This window comes from Mesoplodon densirostris, chromosome 1 (assembly GCF_025265405.1).
Source record: "Mesoplodon densirostris isolate mMesDen1 chromosome 1, mMesDen1 primary haplotype, whole genome shotgun sequence".
In the NCBI taxonomy this organism is placed as follows: Eukaryota; Metazoa; Chordata; class Mammalia; order Artiodactyla; family Ziphiidae; genus Mesoplodon; species Mesoplodon densirostris.
In genome coordinates, this window is record NC_082661.1 from 108,987,019 (window position 1) to 109,007,071 (window position 20,053).

Sequence of the window (20,053 nt, forward strand, 5' to 3'; positions counted from 1 at the left end):
TTAAAAATTGAGACCTATGAGAAAGCATGCAGTTGGTCTACAGTTTACTTAAGAGATAACAAAACACACCAATATGTTACCAATGGTTATCCCTGGTTGGTTAGATCACAGCTGACTATATGATCATAAATGTCCCATAATTTTATAGTCAGAAAAATGCTTGCCTTATTAACAATATCAATTTGAATTTTTCCTATCTTCTTTTTCCAAAAACTACTTATAACATAAATTTCATTTTAAAATACTGCACATAATCCTGTAACAGCAAAGACAATACTCAAACCACTTCAGAAGAAAAGCTATCTACTTGTTGTCATTGTCTTACAACACTTGAAAACAATAGTTTATTTCACTGTTTCTGAACCTTTTTTCCCCACAATGTTAACATCCCTGAAATTGGAATGTAGTATTAAAATTGATTCAGTATCAAGGTAAAGTTGGACAACTTTTTCCTTCTTACCAATACATAAAATAATGGTGAGTCTTAGAGGCAACAGCCCCTTAGATTTTTAAATTAAATGTGCTCTATCAGGAGAGGCTGCTCTGAGCTCAATGACAGGAAATCTGTTACTAATAATGACTAAAATACTGAAGTTTTTGAATGGTCTGCTTTCTTAGTAACATAATTAGGGCAATTCAAGGTGATCCTTGACACTGCTTTTGCATGTGAAATGCTTTCTTGAAAGGAAAAGAGAGAAGCAGAATTAAGGCTATTAAGTGTGCACAGCAGCAAAATTACCTTATCTGGGTTGCAGCCCCTAATCTAGCTATGTCCTCAGGAATGTGCTATGTTGCAGAGGAAAATGGTAAGGATGGCACTTAGAGGCTATGCAAATTCAGTTCCTAAAACCATTTTTTTTGAAGAGCCTGAACTATGTCTCATGGTACATATCTGTCCCGTACTAGAAAAGCACAATGGAAGTAATTTCTTCTGGTCCCTGGATAAGCGTCTTGAGGAACAGGCAGAGAGCTATGGGGGCCAGAGGCTGACCCACTGCTTTCTGCTAACTGGCACCCTGCTCCTAAGCAGCTTCTGACACCTGACTCCAGGGGAAAGTGACCAGGAAAATAAGAAATGGAAAGATGACTACTCTGAGGAACTGTACTACGTGGTCCAGGAAACACTGAGGTTGTTCTGAGACTAAGAAATGGTGCAGGGATTTGAAAAGCACATACGCCAATGAGCTGTGGTGCAGTCAGCACCGGCATTGCACTGAGACGCAGCTGCTTCTCGCCCAGGAGCTGTTCAGGCAGGGTCTCCTGGTGCAGCAGAAAGCGCTCCTGCTCAGCCATTTCTAGGAGGCAACACAGGAGGAGGGGTGAACATTCACGTTTGCTCTGTCATAAACAAATCTGAATTTAAAAAGAAAAGGAACAGCTCTAAAGGTAATCCCATCACTAATTCAGTGATCCTAGAATGTTATTAATTCTGCTTATTCTTGATTCCTAATTATGTTACAAATATTCAGGGTTTGATCCAAGTCATATGGATTACCACAGCAACCAGAAATATTAGGAGGGGAGAGAAGAGCTAAGAAAACAAACCTACTGATTGAAGCAACTGTAGAGCAGATGGATTTCAGAAGCACAAGTCCCCCAAATCTGAGGTCTCTCAGTCCATTTTAAGGTTACTCTGTAAAGTACTACTTTTTACTTTACCAGAGTTTCTAGTATAATTTCATTCACTAACAGAAGTGATCTACTTAAAAGCCACCACGAGTACATGCCAGGAAAAACACAAGCCAGAGGACTGTGCACCAGACCTATTACCCAGCAATGGTTATTTATCGCCATATGATAGGGTGACAGGGGCTTTTGATTTACATAAACTATCATTACCTGGCTTCACACACGAGAATGAGCTGGGCTGCAGGAAAAAAGGACAGAGAACTGTTTGCTAACAGCAGTTACAGCAAAATGGAGTGACTAAATCACAGATATGCTCATTCAAATACTGGCATCATTCCACATGATCCCAAGCTTGTAAAAATTAAACAAAACTGTTTTGTGCAATTTCTATACCTAAGAAAACAGACTGGGAGGATTAAAAAAGTATTATCTCTAGGGCAGTGGGATTATAGACAATTTATTTTTTTGTTGTTTTTTTCTATACTTTACTAATTTCCATAATTAAATTTGTATAACCAATAGAATGTTATCTCTTAAAAATCTACTCCCTTCAATTAGATACACTGTGATAATAGTCTGTAGGAAATTATTGAGACCTGAAAATATTCTCATTGTGCTAAGAAAGCAAAAGCTAAGAAGAAGTGATCAAAATGCAAAGTGATGACCAGAAGTTGGGGCGGAACCAGAAATAATAAAGCCTTGTGCTAAGATATTTTGATTAACATGATCTAACTCTGGTGGCCAGGTTAAAATACAGCTCCCCTTTCAGACTACCAGCCAGCCTTGCAGAACATATACACACTTCTCTAGAACAAAAGGCACTATTAGCGTTTAAAAATAAAAGAATGAGGAAGAATCTCCCAAACCACCACCTACAGCAAACCCACTGAGTAAACGTCAAGTTTCTTTGCAGTTTGTTCTTAGCATATGAGTCACTAGGGGTGTAATCAGAGTACTCTGTTCAAATCATTTGAATTTACTCTTTAGGAATTCTTATTTAAGGCACAAATTACTTTTCCATAAAAAGAGAATCCTAATTATGTAACTGAGTAATTGCCTGAGGACACTGAATAGAAAGCACTCCTCTCAAAGGAGATGGCTCCTGTTTCTAATGGACCCCATTAAATGATAACAAGAGCACATTCTAAGAATACATTGACAGTATGACTGATTTGTATGTCTTCTTGTTCAAATATTGTATTTTACCTTCAATTTTTCCTTGCAGTGTATCTTCTGAAAAGCCTGACGCTAATGCAGCCAATTTACTCAAGCCAAGAAGGGTTTTTTTCTTTGCAAAGTAACGAGTTTCCATATTTGCCAAACCTAGAAGTGTTGCATGAGCCTACAATAAACAAAATATGAAAACTATGATAAAATCCTGGATACTAATTCAAGTTGCAATAAAGATTAAGTAAAACCCAAACTTGGTTTCCCCCCACAAGCTGTATCAATGAAATATCAAGTCACTGTTAGCAAGCCTAAAAACAGATCAGTACCGTACTTTGAGAGTAATTACACATAAAATATCAGCCACCCACACTAATTACTGGGAAAAGAGACATGTATAAAACATTTGCTCTCAGAAGCAAGAAGAACTACAATTCTGCAGCTCGCAGAATGAAAACCACATTCACAGAAAGATAGACAAAATGAAAAGACAGAGGACTATGTCCCAGATGAAGCAACAAGATAAAACCCCAGAAAAACAACTAAATGAAGTGGAGATAGGCAACATTCCAGAAAAAGAATTCAGAATCATGATAGTGAAGATGATCCAGGACCTTGGAAAAAGAATGGAGGCAAGGATCGAGAAGATGAGAGAAGTGTTTAACAAAGACCTAGAAGAGTTAAAGAACAAAAACAGAGATAAATACTACAATAACTGAAATGAAAACTGCATTAGAAGGAATCAATAGCAGAGTAACTGAGGCAGCAGAACGGATAGGTGACCTGGAAGACAGAACGGTGGAAGTCATTGCCATGGAACAGACTAAAGAAAAAAGAATGAAAAGAAATGAAGACAGCCTAACAGACCTCTGGGACAACATTAAACACACCGGGCTTCCCTGGTGGTACAGTGGTTGAGAGTCCGCCTGCCAATGCAGGGGACACGGGTTCGTGCCCTGGTCCGGGAAGATTCCACATGCCGCGGAGCAGCTGGGCCCGTGAGCCATGGCCGCTGAGCCTGCGCGTCCGGAGCCTGTGCTCCGCAACGGGAGAGGCCACAACAGTGAGAGGCCCGCATACCGCAAAAAACAAACAAACAAACAAACAAAAACATTAAACACACCAACATTCGCATTATAGGGCTCCCAGAAGAAGAGAGAGAGAAAGGACCAGAGAAAATATATGAAGAGATTATAGTCAAAAACTTCCCTAACAGGGGAAAGGAAATAGCCACCCAAGTCCAAGAAGTGCAGAGAGTCCCAGGCAGGATAAATCCAAGGAGAAACACACCGAGACACAGTAATCAAACTAACAAAAACTAAAGACAAAGAAAAATTATTAAAAGCAACAATGTAAAAATGACAAATAACATACAAGGGAACTCCCATAAGGCGAACAGCTGACTACTCAGCAGAAACTCTGCAAGCCAGAAGGGAGTGGTATGATATATTTAAAGTGATGAAAGGGAAGAACCCACAACCAAGAATACTCTACCCAGCAAGGACCTCATTCAGATTCGACGGAGAAATCACAAGCTTTACGGACAAGCAAAAGGTAAGAGAATTCAGCACCACCAGACCAGCACTACGACAAATGCTAAAGGAACTTCTCTAAGCAGAAAACACAAGAGAAGAAAAGGACCTACAAAAACAAACCCAAGGGCTTCCCTGGTGGCGCTAGTGGTTGAGAGTCTGCCTGCCGATGCAGGGGACGCGGGTTCGTGCCCTGGTCTGGGGGGGATCCCACGTGCCGCAGAGCGGCTGGGCCCATGAGCCATGGCTGCTGAGCCTGCGCGTCCGGAGCCTGTGCTCCGCAACAGGGGAGGCCACAACAGTGAGAGGCCCACGTACTGCAAAAACAAAACAAACAAACAAAAAAAACCCCAAAACAATTCAGAAAATGGTAATAGGAACATACATATCGATAATTACCTTAAACGTGAATGGACTAAATGCTCCAACCAAAAGACACAGGCTTGCTGAATGGATACAAAAACAAGACCCATATATATGCTGTCTACAAAAGACCCACTTCAGACCTAGGGACACATACAGACTGAAAGTGAGGGGATGGAAAAAGATATTCCATGCAAATGGAAATCAAAAGAAAGCTGGAGTAGCTATACTCATATCAGATAAAATAGACTTTAAAATAAAGAATGTTATAAGAGACAAGGAAGGACACTACATAATGATCAAGGGATCAATCCAAGAAGAAGGTATAACAATTATAAATATACATGCACCCAACATAAGAGCACCTCAATACATAAGGCAACTGCTAACAGCTATAAAAGAGGAAATCGACAGTAACACAATAATAGTGGGGGACTTTAACACCTCACTTACGCCAATGGACAGATCATTCAAAATGAAAATAAATAAGGAAGCAGAAGCTTTAAATGACACAATAGATCAGATAGATTTAATTGATATTTACAGGACATTCCATCCAAACACAGCAGATTACACTTTCTTCTCAAGTGCACACAGAACATTCTCCAAGATAGATCACATCTTGGGTCACAAATCAAGCCTCGGTAAATTTAAGGAAATTGAAATCATATCAAACATCTTTCCCAACCACAATGCTATGAGATTAGAAATCGATTACAGGGAAAAAAACGTAAAACACACAAACACATGGAGGCTAAACAATACATTACTAAATAACCAAGAGATTACTGAAGAAATCAAAGAGGAAATCGAAAAATACCTAGAGACAAATGACAACGAAAACACAACGACCCAAAACCTATGGGATGCAGTGAAAACAGTTCTAAGAGGGAAGTTTATAGCAATACAATCTTACCTCAAGAAACAAGAAAAATCTCAAATGAACAATCTAACCTTACACCTAAAGGAACTAGAGAAAGAAGAAGAAGAAAAAAAAGTTAGTAGAAGGAAAGAAATCATAAAGATCAGAGCAGAAATAAATGAAATAGAAACAAAGAAAACAATAGCAATGATCAATAAAACTAAAAGCTGGTTCTTTGAGGAGATAAACAAAATTGATAAACCATTAGCCAGACTCATCAAGAAAAAGAGGGAGAGGACTCAAATCCATAAAATTAGAAATGAAAAAGGAGAAGTTACAACAGACACTGCAGAAATACAAAGCATCCTAAGAGATTACTACAAGCAATACTATGCCAATAAAAACGACAACCTGGAAGAAATGGACAAATGTTTAGAAAGGTATAAGCTTCCATTCTATTTCTTCCAGGAAGAAACAGAAAATAGGAACAGACCAATCACAAGTAATGAAATTGAAAGTATGATTAAAAATCTTCCAACAAACAAAAGTCCAGGACCAGGTGGCTTCACAGGAGAATTCTATCAAACATTTAGAGATGAGCTAACGCCCATCCTTCTCAAACTCTTCCCAAAAATTGCAGAGGAAGGAACACTCCCAAACCCATTCTGTAAGGCCACCATCACCCTGATACCAAAACCAGACAAAGATACTACAAAACAAGAAAATTACAGACCAATATCACTGATGAATATAGATGTAAAAATCCTCAAAAAAATACTAGCAAACAGAATCCAACAGCACATTAAAAGGATCATACACCATGACCAAGTGGCATTTATCCCAGGGATTCAAGGATTCTTCAATATATACAAATCAATCAGTGTGATACACCATATTAACAAATTGAAGAATAAAAACCATATGATCATCTCAGTAGATGCAGAAAAAGCTTTTGACAAAATTCAACATCCATTTATGATAAAAACTCTCCAGAAAGTGGGCATAGAGGGAATCTACCTCAACATAATAAAGGCCATATATGAGAAACCCACAGCAAACATCATTCTCAATGTGAAAAACTGAAAGCATTTCCTCTAAGATCAGGAACAAGACAAGGATGTCCACTCTAGCCACTGTTATTCAACATAGTTTTGAAAGTCCTAGCCACGGCAGTCAGAGAAAAAAAATAAAAGGAATACAAATTGGAAGAGAAGAAGTAAAACTGTCACTGTTTGCAGATGTCATGATACTATAAATAGAAAATCCTAAAGATGCCACCAGAAAACTACTAGAGCTCATCAATGAATTTGGTAAAGTTGCAGGATACAAAATTAACACACAGAAATCTCTTGCATTCCTATATGCTAAGTATGAAAGATCAGAAAGAGAAATTAAGGAAAGAATCCCACTGCAGCAAAAAGAATAAAACACCTAGGAATAAACCTACCTAGGGGGTAAAAGATCTATACTCAGAAAACTATAAGACACTGATGAAAGAAATCAAAGATGACACAAACAGATGGAGAGATATACATGTTCTTGGAGTGGAAGAATCAACATTGTGAAAATGACTATACTACCCAAAAGCAATCTACAGATTCAGTGCAATCCCTATCAAATTATTAATGGCATTTTTGACAGAACTAGAACTAAAAATCTTAAAATTTGTATGGAGACACAGAAGAGCCCGAATAGCTAAAGCATTCTTGAGGAAAAAAAACGGAGCTGGAGGAATCAGACTCCCTGACTTCAGACTATACTACAAAGCTATGGTAATCAAGACAATATGGTACTGGCACAAAAACAGTAATATAGATCAATGGAACAGGATAAAAAGCCCAGAGATAAACCCATGCTCCTGTGGTCAACTAATCTATGACAAAGGAGGCAAGGATATACAATGGAGAAAAGACAGTCTCTTCAGTAAGTGGTGCTGGGAAAACTGGATAGCTACATGCAAAGGAATGAAATTAGAACACTCCCTAACACCATACACAAAAATAAACTCAAAATGGATTGAAGACCTAAATGCAAGGCCAGACACTATAAAACTCTTAGAGGAAAACATTAGAAGAACACTTTTTGACATAAATCACAGCAAGATCTTTTTTGACCCACCTCCTACAGTCATGGAAATAAAAACAAAAATAAACAAATGGGACCTAGTGAAACTTAAAAGCTTTTGTACAGCAAAGGGAACTATAAACAAGACGAAAAGACAAGTGTCAGAATGGGAGAAAATATTTGCAAATGAATCAACGGACAGAGGATTAACCTCCAAAATATATAAACAGGGCCTCCCTGGTGGCGCAGTGGTTAAGAGTCCGCCTGCCGATGCAGGGGATACGGGTTCATGCCCCGGCCTGGGAGGATCCCATATGCCGCGGAGCGGCTGGGCCCGTGAGCCATGGCCGCTGGGCCTGCGCATCCGGAGCCTGTGCTCCGCAACGGGAGAGGCCACAACAGTGAGAGGCCCACATACCGCAAAAAGAAAAACAAACAAACAAACAAACAAACAAAATATATAAACAGCTCGTGCAGCTCAATATAAAAAAAAAACAACCTAATAAAAAATGGGCAGAAGACCTAAATAGACATTTCTCCAAAGAAGACATACAGATGGCCAACAGGCACATGAAAAGCTGCTCAACATCATTAACTACAGAAATGCAAATCAAAGCTACAATGAGGTATCACCTCACACCGGTTAGAATGGGCATCATAAGAAAATCTAAACAATAAATGCTGGAGAGGGTGTGGAGAAAAGGCGACCCTCTTGCACTGTTGGTGGGAATGTAAATTGATACAGCCACTATGGAGAACAGTACGGAGGTTCCTTAAAAAACTAAAAATAGAATTACTATATGACCCAGCAATCCCACTACTGGGCATATACCCAGAGGAAACCATAATTCAAAAAGACACATGCACCCCATTGTTCATTGCAGCACTATTTACAATAGCCACATCATGGAAGCAACCTAAATGTCCATCAACAGACAAATGGAAAAAAAAGATATGGTACATATATACAATGGAATATTACTCAGCCATAAAAAGGAACCAAATTAGGTCTTTTGTAGAGACGTGGATGGACCTAGATATGGTCATACAGAGTGAAGTCAGAAAAACAAATATCATATATTAATGCATATATGTGGAATCTAGAAAAATGGTACAGATGAACCGGTGTGCAAGGCAGAGACAGAGACACAGATGTAGAGAAGAAATGTATGGACACCACAGGGGGAAAGCGGTGGGTAGGGAGTGGGGGGTGGGATGAACTGGGAGATTAGGATTGACGTATATACACTAACATGGATAAAATAGATAACTAGTAAGAACCTGCTGTATAGCACAGGGAACTCCACTTTGCTGTAAAGTAGAAACTAACACAACGTTGTAGAACAACTATACCCCAATTAAAGAAAAAAAAGGGCTGTAACAGGATCCTAGCCAAAAAAACCCCAAAAAACCCCAACATTTGCTCTCATGTCAATACCCTGTCAAGGACAAACTTTAATTCATGTACTCTTTTTACTGATAATTTGAACATTTTTTTTTTTTTTTTTGCAGTATGCGGGCCTCTCACTGTTGTGGCTTCTCCCGTTGCGGAGCACAGGCTCTGGACGCGCAAGCTCAGCGGCCATGGCTCACACGCCCAGCCGCTCCGCAGCACGTGGGATCTTCCCGGACCGGGGCATGAACCCGTGTCCCCTGCATCGGCAGGCGGACTCTCAACCACTGCGCCACGAGGGAAGCCCTGAACATTTTTATTACAAGAAAATACTCATTACAAAAAAAGGCCAATAGGGCTTCCCTGGTGGCGCAGTGGTTGGGAGTCCGCCTGCCGATGCAGGGGACACGGGTTTGTGCCCGGGTCCGGGAGGATCCCATGTGCCACGGAGCGGCTGGGCCCATGAGCCATGGCCGCTGAGCCTGCGTGTCCGGAGCCTGTGCTCTGCAACGGGAGAGGCCACAACAGTGAGGCCTGCGTACCGCAAAAAAAAAAAAAAAAAAGGCCAATAACTGCTAATTATGGAAGTTTTTGTGCTTTATTTTACTGTAGTAACAGTCAAATCACAATAGTCTTCATTTTTTTTTACTGAGGTATAACAAGTAATGGTAATACCATCATAACTGAAAAATACTTCTATCAAATAATGTGAGAGAATAGGAGATACACATTTTTAAAAAATCCATAAGTAGTATTTAACTACAAAAAACGAGACTAGTTAAAACTAAACAAAAATTGCCTAAATCTGCTCCATATAACTGAATCCTTCTTACCTTTTCTAATTCTTGGCTGTTAATTTCATGTAACCAGCTGAGATGTTCATGAGCTTGCAAAAAATTGGCCAACTGTCCGTGCTGAGAAATAGGCTGAGATAATAATTTGCCTCGCTTTCCTTTCTCCAGATACCAACGGAAGAGAAAGTCTGAAAAATTCTATAAAGAACAAAGGCAAGAATTCAATAATATATAGTAATACAGTTTTTAAAAATACATTTCTGGGGCTTCCCTGGTGGTGCAGTGGTTGAGAGTCCACCTGCCGATGCAGGGGATGCGGGTTCATGCCCCGGTCTGAGAAGGTCCCACATGCTGCGAAGCGGCTGGGCCCGTGAGCCATGGCCTCTGAGCCTGCGCATCCGGAGCCTGTGCTCTGCAATGGGAGAGGCCACAGCAGTGAAAGGCCCACGTACCGCAAAAAAAAAAAAAAAAAAAAAAAAAAAAAATTCTGATAATAAAGTATTAAATTTCTCCCAAAGGTCTTAGACTCCAGAATAGAAATCCAGTTTTAAACACTCATTTCCTGCATTGTAGGGTCCTCAAATCACCTCATTTAACAAATGAGGACATTCAGATTCAGAAAGGGGATCTTGCTCAGGGTCATACAGATGTGCGCTGTCCAATAATATGGCAGTCACCGGTCACATGTAGCTGCTTAAACTTAATCTAAAATGTAAAATTCAGTTCCTCAGAGATGCCAGTCACATTTCAAGTACTTGAAGGCCATCTGTGGTCAGAGACTCCATTTGGGACAGCACATATGAGCAAGGTCTCCATTACCACAGAAAGTTCTACTGGACAGTACTGAGACACTATCCTTCCAGAATGAAAGATTCTCAGGGGCAGAACTGGGTGCCACGTGTCCATGTGGGCTGGCCCAATAAATCAGAATCTAGAGAGGCACATCCAGTTTCCCCACAGGACGTTTGCTGGATGCTGGGGTGGTGTGAGAGGCTGGGCTGGAAAGGAAGACAAAAGTGTCCTGCAGTCTCACAGTACTTAAGAGATATTTCCACTAAAGGGGGAATTCTGCAAGGAACACACCAGCCCCATAAGACATCTGAAACCAGAAATGAATGAATTTAACGGAAGCTGCAGTCAAGCCCTGACCCCCCTCTATTCTTGATGTATTGAGTGATCTGCCTCTCATCTTACCTGTCTCCCAGGGGAAAGAACAGCATTGATTTCCATCTTTACGGTTCTTTCGTACACAATGTCCAAAATACAATTTAAAAAATTGCAAGGGACTTCCCTGGTGGTCCAGTGGGTAAGACTCCATGCTCCCAATGCAGGGGGCCCGGGTTCAATCCCTGGTCGGAGAACTAGATCCCACATGCATGCCACAATAAACAGTCTGCATGCCACAACTAAAAAAAAAAAAGATCCTGCATACCGCAATGAAGATCCCATGTGCCTCAACTAAGACCCGGCACAGCCAAAATAAAAATAAATAAATATTTTTTAAAAAAATTTTAAGACATAAGAAGCAGAAAAATATGAATATGCAGGCAGCAGAAGCAGACCTAAGAATGATCATTTTGGAATCAGCACAAAAGGACTTAAAATAACAAGTAAACATATTAAAGAAAATAAAAGGAACAAAGCACAAAAGGATGGAGAATAAGAATCCTTAAAAAGAATAAAAATTATGATAGGCACAAAGTACTTACTTCAGCACTATTGTGAAATACGAGATAAGCCATGTCCAGCAATCAGGTACTGATCAAATAAGTTACATCCAGTCCATGAAATATCATAACAACATTAAAAATGTGGTTGTGTAATATTTAATGATATGGACAAATGTCTGTTATGTATTAAGTGAAATAAGCAGTTAACAAAACATGTTTGGTAGAGTAAAAAGACTAGAAGAATACAAACCAAATGTTAAAAAGGGTTCTCTCTGGGTGGTAGAATTATGAATGATTTTTAATCTTCTTTTTTGTTTATAGTGGTTTCCTGAATTTTATACAATGTTACCTTTATAGTAAGAAAAAAAATCAGTTTTTACATAAAGATCAACTGACTGAATAGACTGGCTTTAAGGAACAACTTAAATGTACCTGAATAGTGTCACAATGCGAACTTTAAAAAAAAATAGTAAGCGTAAAAAAACGAAAACAGGAAGCATGTCAAAGAAGGAAAACAAGAATCTTAGGTGTACGGAAACCTGAGCTCTCTAAAAGTAGCATCCCATGCTCCCAAGATCTTCTACTCAAACTTTAGAACTCTAGCAATATCCGTATCCCTAAGTACTTTTAATTATAACTGAAAATGTAAGAATAGAAATAAAAGTCTTAACATATTTTTCAAAGGTCAAAGAATCCGTCAGTAATATTTACATATAAAGAACTGTCTACCTATTTACAAAGAAACATAATGTACAAGTTAGAATCTGGTAATCTGCAAAAAGACTGTATCATCTTCCAAAAACCCCAAGTAAGATTTGAAATGGTAAAGCCTTCTTACAGGACCCACTGCCTACACCCCCAGGGTTCGTTACCTGATCAGCAAACTGTGTCATGTAGCGCTGCAGTCTTGTCTGGTTGTCAGTCTGCTCACACATTTGTACTAAGATATCAAAGTCACAGTATTTTTCTGCTAATGAAGCAGCCCATGGGTACTGGCCTAGTGTGACTATGGAAATGAGAACAGATGGAAAAAAATCCTGTTAGCGAAAACTTCGTATGTAATAAAAAAAATTCCTTGAAATTTTACCTTTATTCATATTATATACTAAAAATAATTAATAGAAACCTTTCCAGTTACTGGCATTTAGTTTCATAATCCATATAAACTCATTAAAGATGTAAATTCCCTTGCTTCATCACTGCCCACTTAAGATGCTATTCCCTTCCTTCATGTAGCAAGACAAGCTACTTCTCTGAATCCTGGCTGTGACCGTCTCGTGTCCTCCTCTGAAGAGCCGTACCACCTCTCCACACCCTGGAACGACCCTTGTCTGCTCTACCCTGCAGTCTAGCTGTTCCTGTGAAGGTCTGAGATGGTAAGCAGTCTCCACATGCTGTTAATTTATTCATTTTTAAATCATCTTTAACACCATCTAGGACACTTGTTACCTGGTAAGTAATGACAACAAGGCTGAATAAATGAACACAGAAAGCTGTACATAGGAAAGCTCTGCTTTAAGCTCTGAGCTACAGCCGGGTTAACGACATTACACTGCATAACACATTGCGTGAATGATCTGGCTCCTGCATCCGTTCTGCAGACTCAAGACCCACAGCCCTCACTAAATATCAGGCACTTACGAAGCGGAGATAAGAGATCTGATCTTTTCTGCAGGTATTCCATTTCCAGATTGTTATATCTTTCTTGATCACTGGATCTGTCCACAGACTTGAGCTGAGAAACATAACCATCCAGGAAGCAATCAATCAGTGCTACCAGCTGCTCTGTCAGAATGTTTCGGAGGTTGCTGTCCGCCTGAGGATAAACCATTTTCAGGACAATCCCATGCTGGCGCACTATTGCTGTTCGGATGCCAGCAGGACCACTCGTTGCTGTAAAATCACAGAAAATAATATGACAAGTAAGGATTCTATAATGGCTACGGAAGAGACCAACTGCCTAAAAATTACATCCCGTCAGCCTTGATGGATGGAAAAAGAAATCTAATAGGAGGTCAGCTGACACTTCTCTATGTCCTGCTCAAACCCATCTTCTCTATGAGGACGGCCTCAGCAAAGCCAGGTAAACATGATTCTTCTTCCTTCTAAATTCCTTTAATGCTACTCCACTTACTTCCTTGTGTTAAATCAACAAAAAATACAGTCAGTACATCCAGGGCCTGCTGCTATGAATAACTATACGTACTCAAACCTAGTAGATGCGTGAGCACCAGTTTAAAAAAATGAGTTACAGAGAGATCTACAAATTATTCCAAGGCAATAAAGTGATTTTCATAAGAACTACTCATCTTGGAGATGGCACTTATGTTATTTTTCATTTCACTCACAAACTTGCACTAGGAGAACAATATGGCTTCCGAAAATAACAGACCTAGAAATATATTTTGAACAACTGCTAATGAATCAGTATATTTGGGCTCAGTGCTTGCAATCTCACCTGTCCATGGAATATACTCAGGTTCTTTTTCTACTGGCTCTTCTCTTCTATACAAGGAGTTTCTATTTTGTCGATAATGACTTGCAGCTTGCAGCATGTCCTGGAAAATGAAATGTGTTATCACATGCAGGAAGCAAGGGATCCCAGGATCTCTAAGATAATCTGAAACATCAAGTCTATTATTACAAAAAATTACTCGGCACAGACCTGTAGGACTACTTTTTGATTCTTTCTGCGTTTGAAATTTGTTTTACTCTAGAGTTTAACTTCAGTTTTAGAAAACTATGGTAACCGAACTAGGAAGACCATTACTATAAAGTCCATGAGCTAAAATTAAATGAAACATTTTAATCAATAATATAAGTAGTATGCTTTTGTGTAATTAAAAAGCAGACAGTTACAGTAACATTAATACGTTTGCAATGATATACATGTCCTTCTCCAAATAAAAGGTTTATTCTACCAAATAGAAACTTTTAACATGTACAAGGCAAACACTCAGATGTATGTTAACTGACTGATAAAATGACTGAGGTTTTCCTAACTTTTTGGAATGAATGAATGGCTAAACCATTATGGATCACTGGTGATATAAAGTAGGAACATGGAGACCACTTTCTCCTCCATCCACAGCCTGGGCTTTGAGTTGCTGGTATCTTCAGCGTGCGTTCGTACCTTGAGAATACTGTTCACACTGATCGCTGCCTCCGCCCATTCAACTGGCTCCAAGGTCGTGTCCTTCAAGACTTGCTCCTCGCGCTCCAGTAAGCACTCCCAGATGCTATCTACCTGGGACACCTGAGGGAGGACAGAGACGGCACCTACTAGGAACAGAGACCATGCCGATGGGCCACGATTCAGCTGCCTGGAATCGACTCAGCAGGCTTTCCTCACTAAGTCACACCCTTTGCTCAGTAGTCAGAGGGACAGTCAGTGATGAAAACAAATTTAAAAGCCAAGAAAAGTTAGAATCTCCTAACTTTTAAAAGGTGGAGAGCCCAAATAACTGAGTCTGATAAATAAGCAAATTCTGGATTGGTAGCCGGTAGGTTTTTAATTTAAATATCAAGTAACTGAAATATTTGTTTATTATAGCTATGAGGGCTCAATGCCACCTTTAAATAGTACTAGGCTACAAATGATGTCACATAACAATGTGAGACCCCAAAGTAATGAATTAAACGAATGAACTAATGGATTAAAATAGTTATCCAACCAATGAACTTGCTAATTTCTTTCTTTGAAGAATTTCTTTTCTTTAGACATAATAGAAATGTTTGTAGAACACCAGTAGCTACATAGAAACTAACTAAATAACTTGTAACTGTTCTATTTTTTGTCATTAACACATGAAGGTAACTGTGCAAAAATGTTAAGCACTGAAACACTTGTTTCCAGTTTCAGCCCACAGTTAAGCTTTTCTCCCTTTATTTATCAAGTGGATATTTACTTGGCATTTAGAGTTTGCATAGCATTGGACGCTCAGAGATAAGAAGAAATGGAAATTAGATTTGCTGCCCTCAAGGAGCTTACAAACTAGTTGAAGGAACAATTCATAAACACATACACAATGGAGCCCAAACAAAATCACTCTTCTTCCTTTATTATTTCTGATGTCAGTCAAAGGCATCCTAACAGCCCTAGCAAGAAACCTCTGGCACGTTGAATTTGTAAGAATTTTTTACACTGTTAATGTGAAAAAGATAATGAAAGCATATGTGATATAAAAGGCAGGAAATAATATAAAAGCAAATGAAATACCAAGACACTTGCTAGACAGCCTTACCATGTGAGTTACATGTTCAATGGTTTCAAACATTGTTCATAAGCTGTACCAACACTGTTGAGGGCCTGTTCTGAAGCAGTTAACTCGTTTTATAGAGCTTCAGGAGGTGCGGGGGCTCCTTCCAGACTGGCAACAGGTGGAGGGTCAACCCTCAAGCAGAGTCTGTATTATTTTACCTTCTATCCAGGGCTGTGAGATCACATCTCCCCTACACAGCCCAGCAATCAGAGCCTGACTTGGGTTATCCAGCTCTTGTCTTAAAATGCATACCTGTTTGTAATGTAATTTACCACTCCCAAGTGGACGGACAGGTAAAAAGAAAAAAAAAATTGATATATATTTTTTCGCTAAACACATGCATACCCTCTTCAGCTCTCTCTTTTTATTATGGTTATGCCATGTGGGAGGACCTTTAGAACTTCACCCAAAGGAAGCTTAAGCCCAGTAAATGTAAAGAGAAATTAAGATAAATGGTGATGTAAACAGTCTTAAACATTACTATCTTCCATATGGAGCATTCTTTTGAGGAACCAATCACATTTTTAGTTGTTTTTTTTTTCCTATCATATTCCTATGGTGCTACTCATGAATTATGTATCATCCAATTGATAATTTCCAGACCCTTTTTTTTTCCAGTTACTTGGAAAAATGTACTTATACTTAATTAACTAGTATGCTTTGCACTTTGATCCAAAAGCAGAAAAAGCAATCAGGCTCTTGCTCAACTCAATTTGTCATTAATAATTAAAAAATAAAAACAAAAACTTTATCATGTAAAATTATGTATGAATAAAGACAAAAAAGGACACAAAAATGACAACAGTTTGGTTAGGTCATGAAATTTGAGGTGAATTGTCTTTCTTTTTTTTCATTCAGATTTCAGGTATACTTGATTAAAAAACAAAATAAAACAGAAAAGTGCTTTGCCTTACATTCCCTAGAAAAAAAGTCCAAATGTATAAAAATGAGGCCTTCTTCAAACTAAATACATTTATGGAGTCAACAGAACTGAACATAGTTCAGTGTCTTATTTTTGGTTGCAGTACATCAAATATTCAGAGTAGAAGAGACCCTTGGCACAGGCTGTTAGATGCTAGATGACAGCCAGACTGCACGAGGAAGGAGATAAAATTAGAGGCACCAAACAGAAAAGCTTCCCAAATGCAAAAAAACAATTCCAAATTCCACAGAGCTGGGGGAAGAGCTAGCACTGTTTCTAAACTCAGATAACGCCACAAAGGGAGAAGGAACAGCCCTAGTGAAGGACTACAAACTCCTGAAGCAACTGACTAGCACACCCAAAACAGCCTGCTGAACAGTGGCTCAGAGCCAGGGTCTGTGGTCTCAGCTGAGTCAACCGGCCCCTGGGTCTTGGCGTCAACACCTGTAAAGGGAGACGGGAAAGTCAGCCCTGCCTTTCATGAGGCTGTGAGGTGTCACTCAGGTACCAGAGCTGTGTGCTCTGACCAGTGTCCAGCTGCCACCAGCTGGCCAGCACCTTCATCTTTTCTCCCTCCCAAGTTAACAGCAGGTTTTTCTTTTCCTCTGAAAATAAATCTGACTTTAAAAGTGAGGTGTAGAGCAGGATCCCAGCAGGCAGCTGAGGACAGTTTAGTGAAGGGACTGTTTACAAAGATGTGGGCGGGAGTCAGGGGACCAAGGCGGATGGTGCAGCCCCGGGCTAGGAAGATGGGGAGCTACGATTAGGTCCAGGCCTGAAGGGGCACTGGGACAGAGCAGTCGCTGGAGGGGCGGAGAGGGCGGCCTGAGAGGAGCCTGGTCCGACAGCAGGCACAGCAAACAGGTGGAAGCAGCAAGGAAGGAAGCTGGGGACGACAGCTCCAAGCTCTGACCTGATGGTGCTGCACCTTCATCAAAACAACAGAAGCCGGGGGACAGGGGAGCCCACCATGGAGATGCCCTCCAGGGCAGAGTCAAGACGTGGTGTGGAGAAACACAAGGAAAACATCCAGACGTGATAGGGAAGACTTTGTAGTCGTCTTTACAAGCCCTAACTTACAGGGAAAGCGATAAATGAGTGATACTTTTGAGGGATAATTTACCCAGAAAACATGGAGTCCAATTTAAAACTTCAAGGACATCTTTTGTTCTCAAACCTTTCCTCACCAGGGGCCCGTTCTGTATATGGCACAGCGCTCCAGAGCCGCACTAAGGGGAGGACGCGTCTCATCTCACCTCTCTGAAGAAGACGTCTGCGGGGGTCAGGTTGCACGGGATGTCGCAGTCCCTCTTGTTTAGAGCCATCAGTATCGCTGTGTTCACGAGGTCGGAAAGCCTCGAGTGGTGGTTCTTGAGGACAATGGCGGCGGCCAGCTTCTCGGCGTGTTCACAGAGCAGCAGCCGTGTGGCCATCGGCAGCCCTCTCACTGGAAAAGTGCCGAGACGTCCAAACAAGCCGACCTTGTGACAAGACGAACACGTATTCTTAGAAAGCATTCACAGTAACATACAGGAGAACGCAGTCACATTTCCACCAGCAGCTCACTGGGTACGGAGATGCTGGCCCCATCCTCCCCCAGAAAGACCTCCGTCTATTGGTCTTCGGGGCTGTTCCTAACACATACACACACACTGACTCGCTCTCTCTCTCTCTCTTCAGCCAGGGCCATTTACACCTGTAAGAAAGTACAGAGATTCCGGTCCTCAGATTAGGGTCGACTACTGTTGTCTCTACCTACCTTATTCCTCAAATTATTGTTTATGGTTATCAAAATCATAAAATTGTTTTTTCTAGCGACATTGATCAACTCCCCTAGACTCCAGACTTTCAGAACTAGAAACTCAGCAGCCTCCATCTTCCAGAACCCTAAAGCCGTGGGGAGGGTCGGGGGGTGGTCTCTGACCCTTTGCATCAGCTGCCTCTGATTTGCTTGATGCCCATTTCTGGCTTAAGGAGGAGAGTTTTATAGTCAGAATTATTTCCTTAGGTACAAGTATCTAGTTGTACATTTTTCCTGATTATTAACATAAGTCTTTCAATGAAATAAGCTCTAAATATTAAAGGAAATATAAAGGCACAGGCAGACTGGGATTTTTAGATCTGGCTAGACATTCCCTTGCAACGGACGCTGCTGCCAACAGCTGTGTGACTCCACGAGGGTCTGAGGCCCAGGGAGACTGTACCAAGAGATGCCACAACGGCTCCAGCCCCATGGCTCCCCCCGCCTCGCCCCCGCTCCGATAACTTAGCGTCCCCGCAGTGTGGCATGTGAGGGCCACGGACTCCTCCCACCCCAGCCTTCTGCACACCCTTCTGCAACGTGACCTTGCCACCCCTTCCATCAAGAGGCACAATCAAGTTCCCAATCCCTTTTATCTGGCCTGGCCTTTGGTAGAAGTCGCTTTGGTAGAAGTGATAATATGTGACGTCTGAAGCCTACAGCTTCTAAGTTCATCCCCTTGAAGCGCCGCCTGGAGACCACAGGAGGCCAGTCCAGCCTAGAGGAGGATAAGACTAAGTCGGGGGAGAACCAAGAGGCCCCAGCGGACGGTAGCACCGACTGTCAGTCAGACGAGAGACGCCTGGGGACCTGCCAGCTCAGCCCACCCCAAATCCAGTTCAAGGAGAGGGCCCAGGGGAAATCAGCAAAGAAACGCCCTGCTAACCCACAGTTGTTTTAACCCACCACATCCTGGGGTATTTGTTATGTATTAAGAGTTAACTGATAACACTTGACAATTACATCAGGAGAAAATATGTTTTTTCCCCATTGATCTGCAGCCCACTTAAAACACTAAGAAAAGACTCAATGAACAAATAAAGTTCTCTTGCCCAGACAGTAAGAGCAGACTGGAGCCAGACTGTGCATTAAAACTGAAGCAGGGCTTCCCTGGTGGCACAGTGGTTAAGAATCTGCCTGCCAATGCAGGGGACACGGGTTCGAGCCCTGATCTGGGAAGATCCCACATGCCGCGGAGCAACTAAGCCCGTGAGCCACAACTACTGAGCCTGCGCGTCTAGAGCCTGTGCTCCGCAACAGGAGAGGCCGTGACAGTGAGAGGCCCGCGCACCACGATGAAGAGTGGCCCCCGCTTGCCACAACTAGAGAAAGCCCTTGCACAGAAACGAAGACCCAACACAGCAAAAATAAATAAATAAATAAATAAATAAAAACTGAAGCAGAATGAGGTATTAGAAACAACCAAGGTATTTCTGGAATCCTCTAGAACCACACTGTCCATCCAATAAGGTAGCCACTATCCAGCAAAGTGGTGACTTTAAGTTAATTACATTTAAATTGAGAAAACTTCAGTTCCTCAGCTGCAGCAGCAATTTCAAGTGCTCAGCAGCCGCACAGGACTGAGGCTGCCACA

General features: G+C 41.0%; 1 protein-coding gene across 1 annotated transcript in view; it reads right to left on the reverse strand.

The window, feature by feature from the left end:
- Window positions 1-20,053, reverse strand: part of NUP133 (nucleoporin 133) — a 52,906-nt gene that overhangs the window by 7,418 nt on the left and 25,435 nt on the right. Inside the window, exons 15-22 of the mRNA XM_060107504.1 lie at window positions 17,915-18,139; window positions 14,608-14,730; window positions 13,933-14,032; window positions 13,116-13,367; window positions 12,347-12,480; window positions 9,844-10,002; window positions 2,836-2,971; window positions 1,177-1,295 (exon numbers count right to left, since the gene is read on the reverse strand). Of these exons, the coding sequence (XP_059963487.1) occupies window positions 1,177-1,295; window positions 2,836-2,971; window positions 9,844-10,002; window positions 12,347-12,480; window positions 13,116-13,367; window positions 13,933-14,032; window positions 14,608-14,730; window positions 17,915-18,139 (1,248 nt within the window). The remainder of the gene's footprint in view (window positions 1-1,176; window positions 1,296-2,835; window positions 2,972-9,843; window positions 10,003-12,346; window positions 12,481-13,115; window positions 13,368-13,932; window positions 14,033-14,607; window positions 14,731-17,914; window positions 18,140-20,053) is intronic.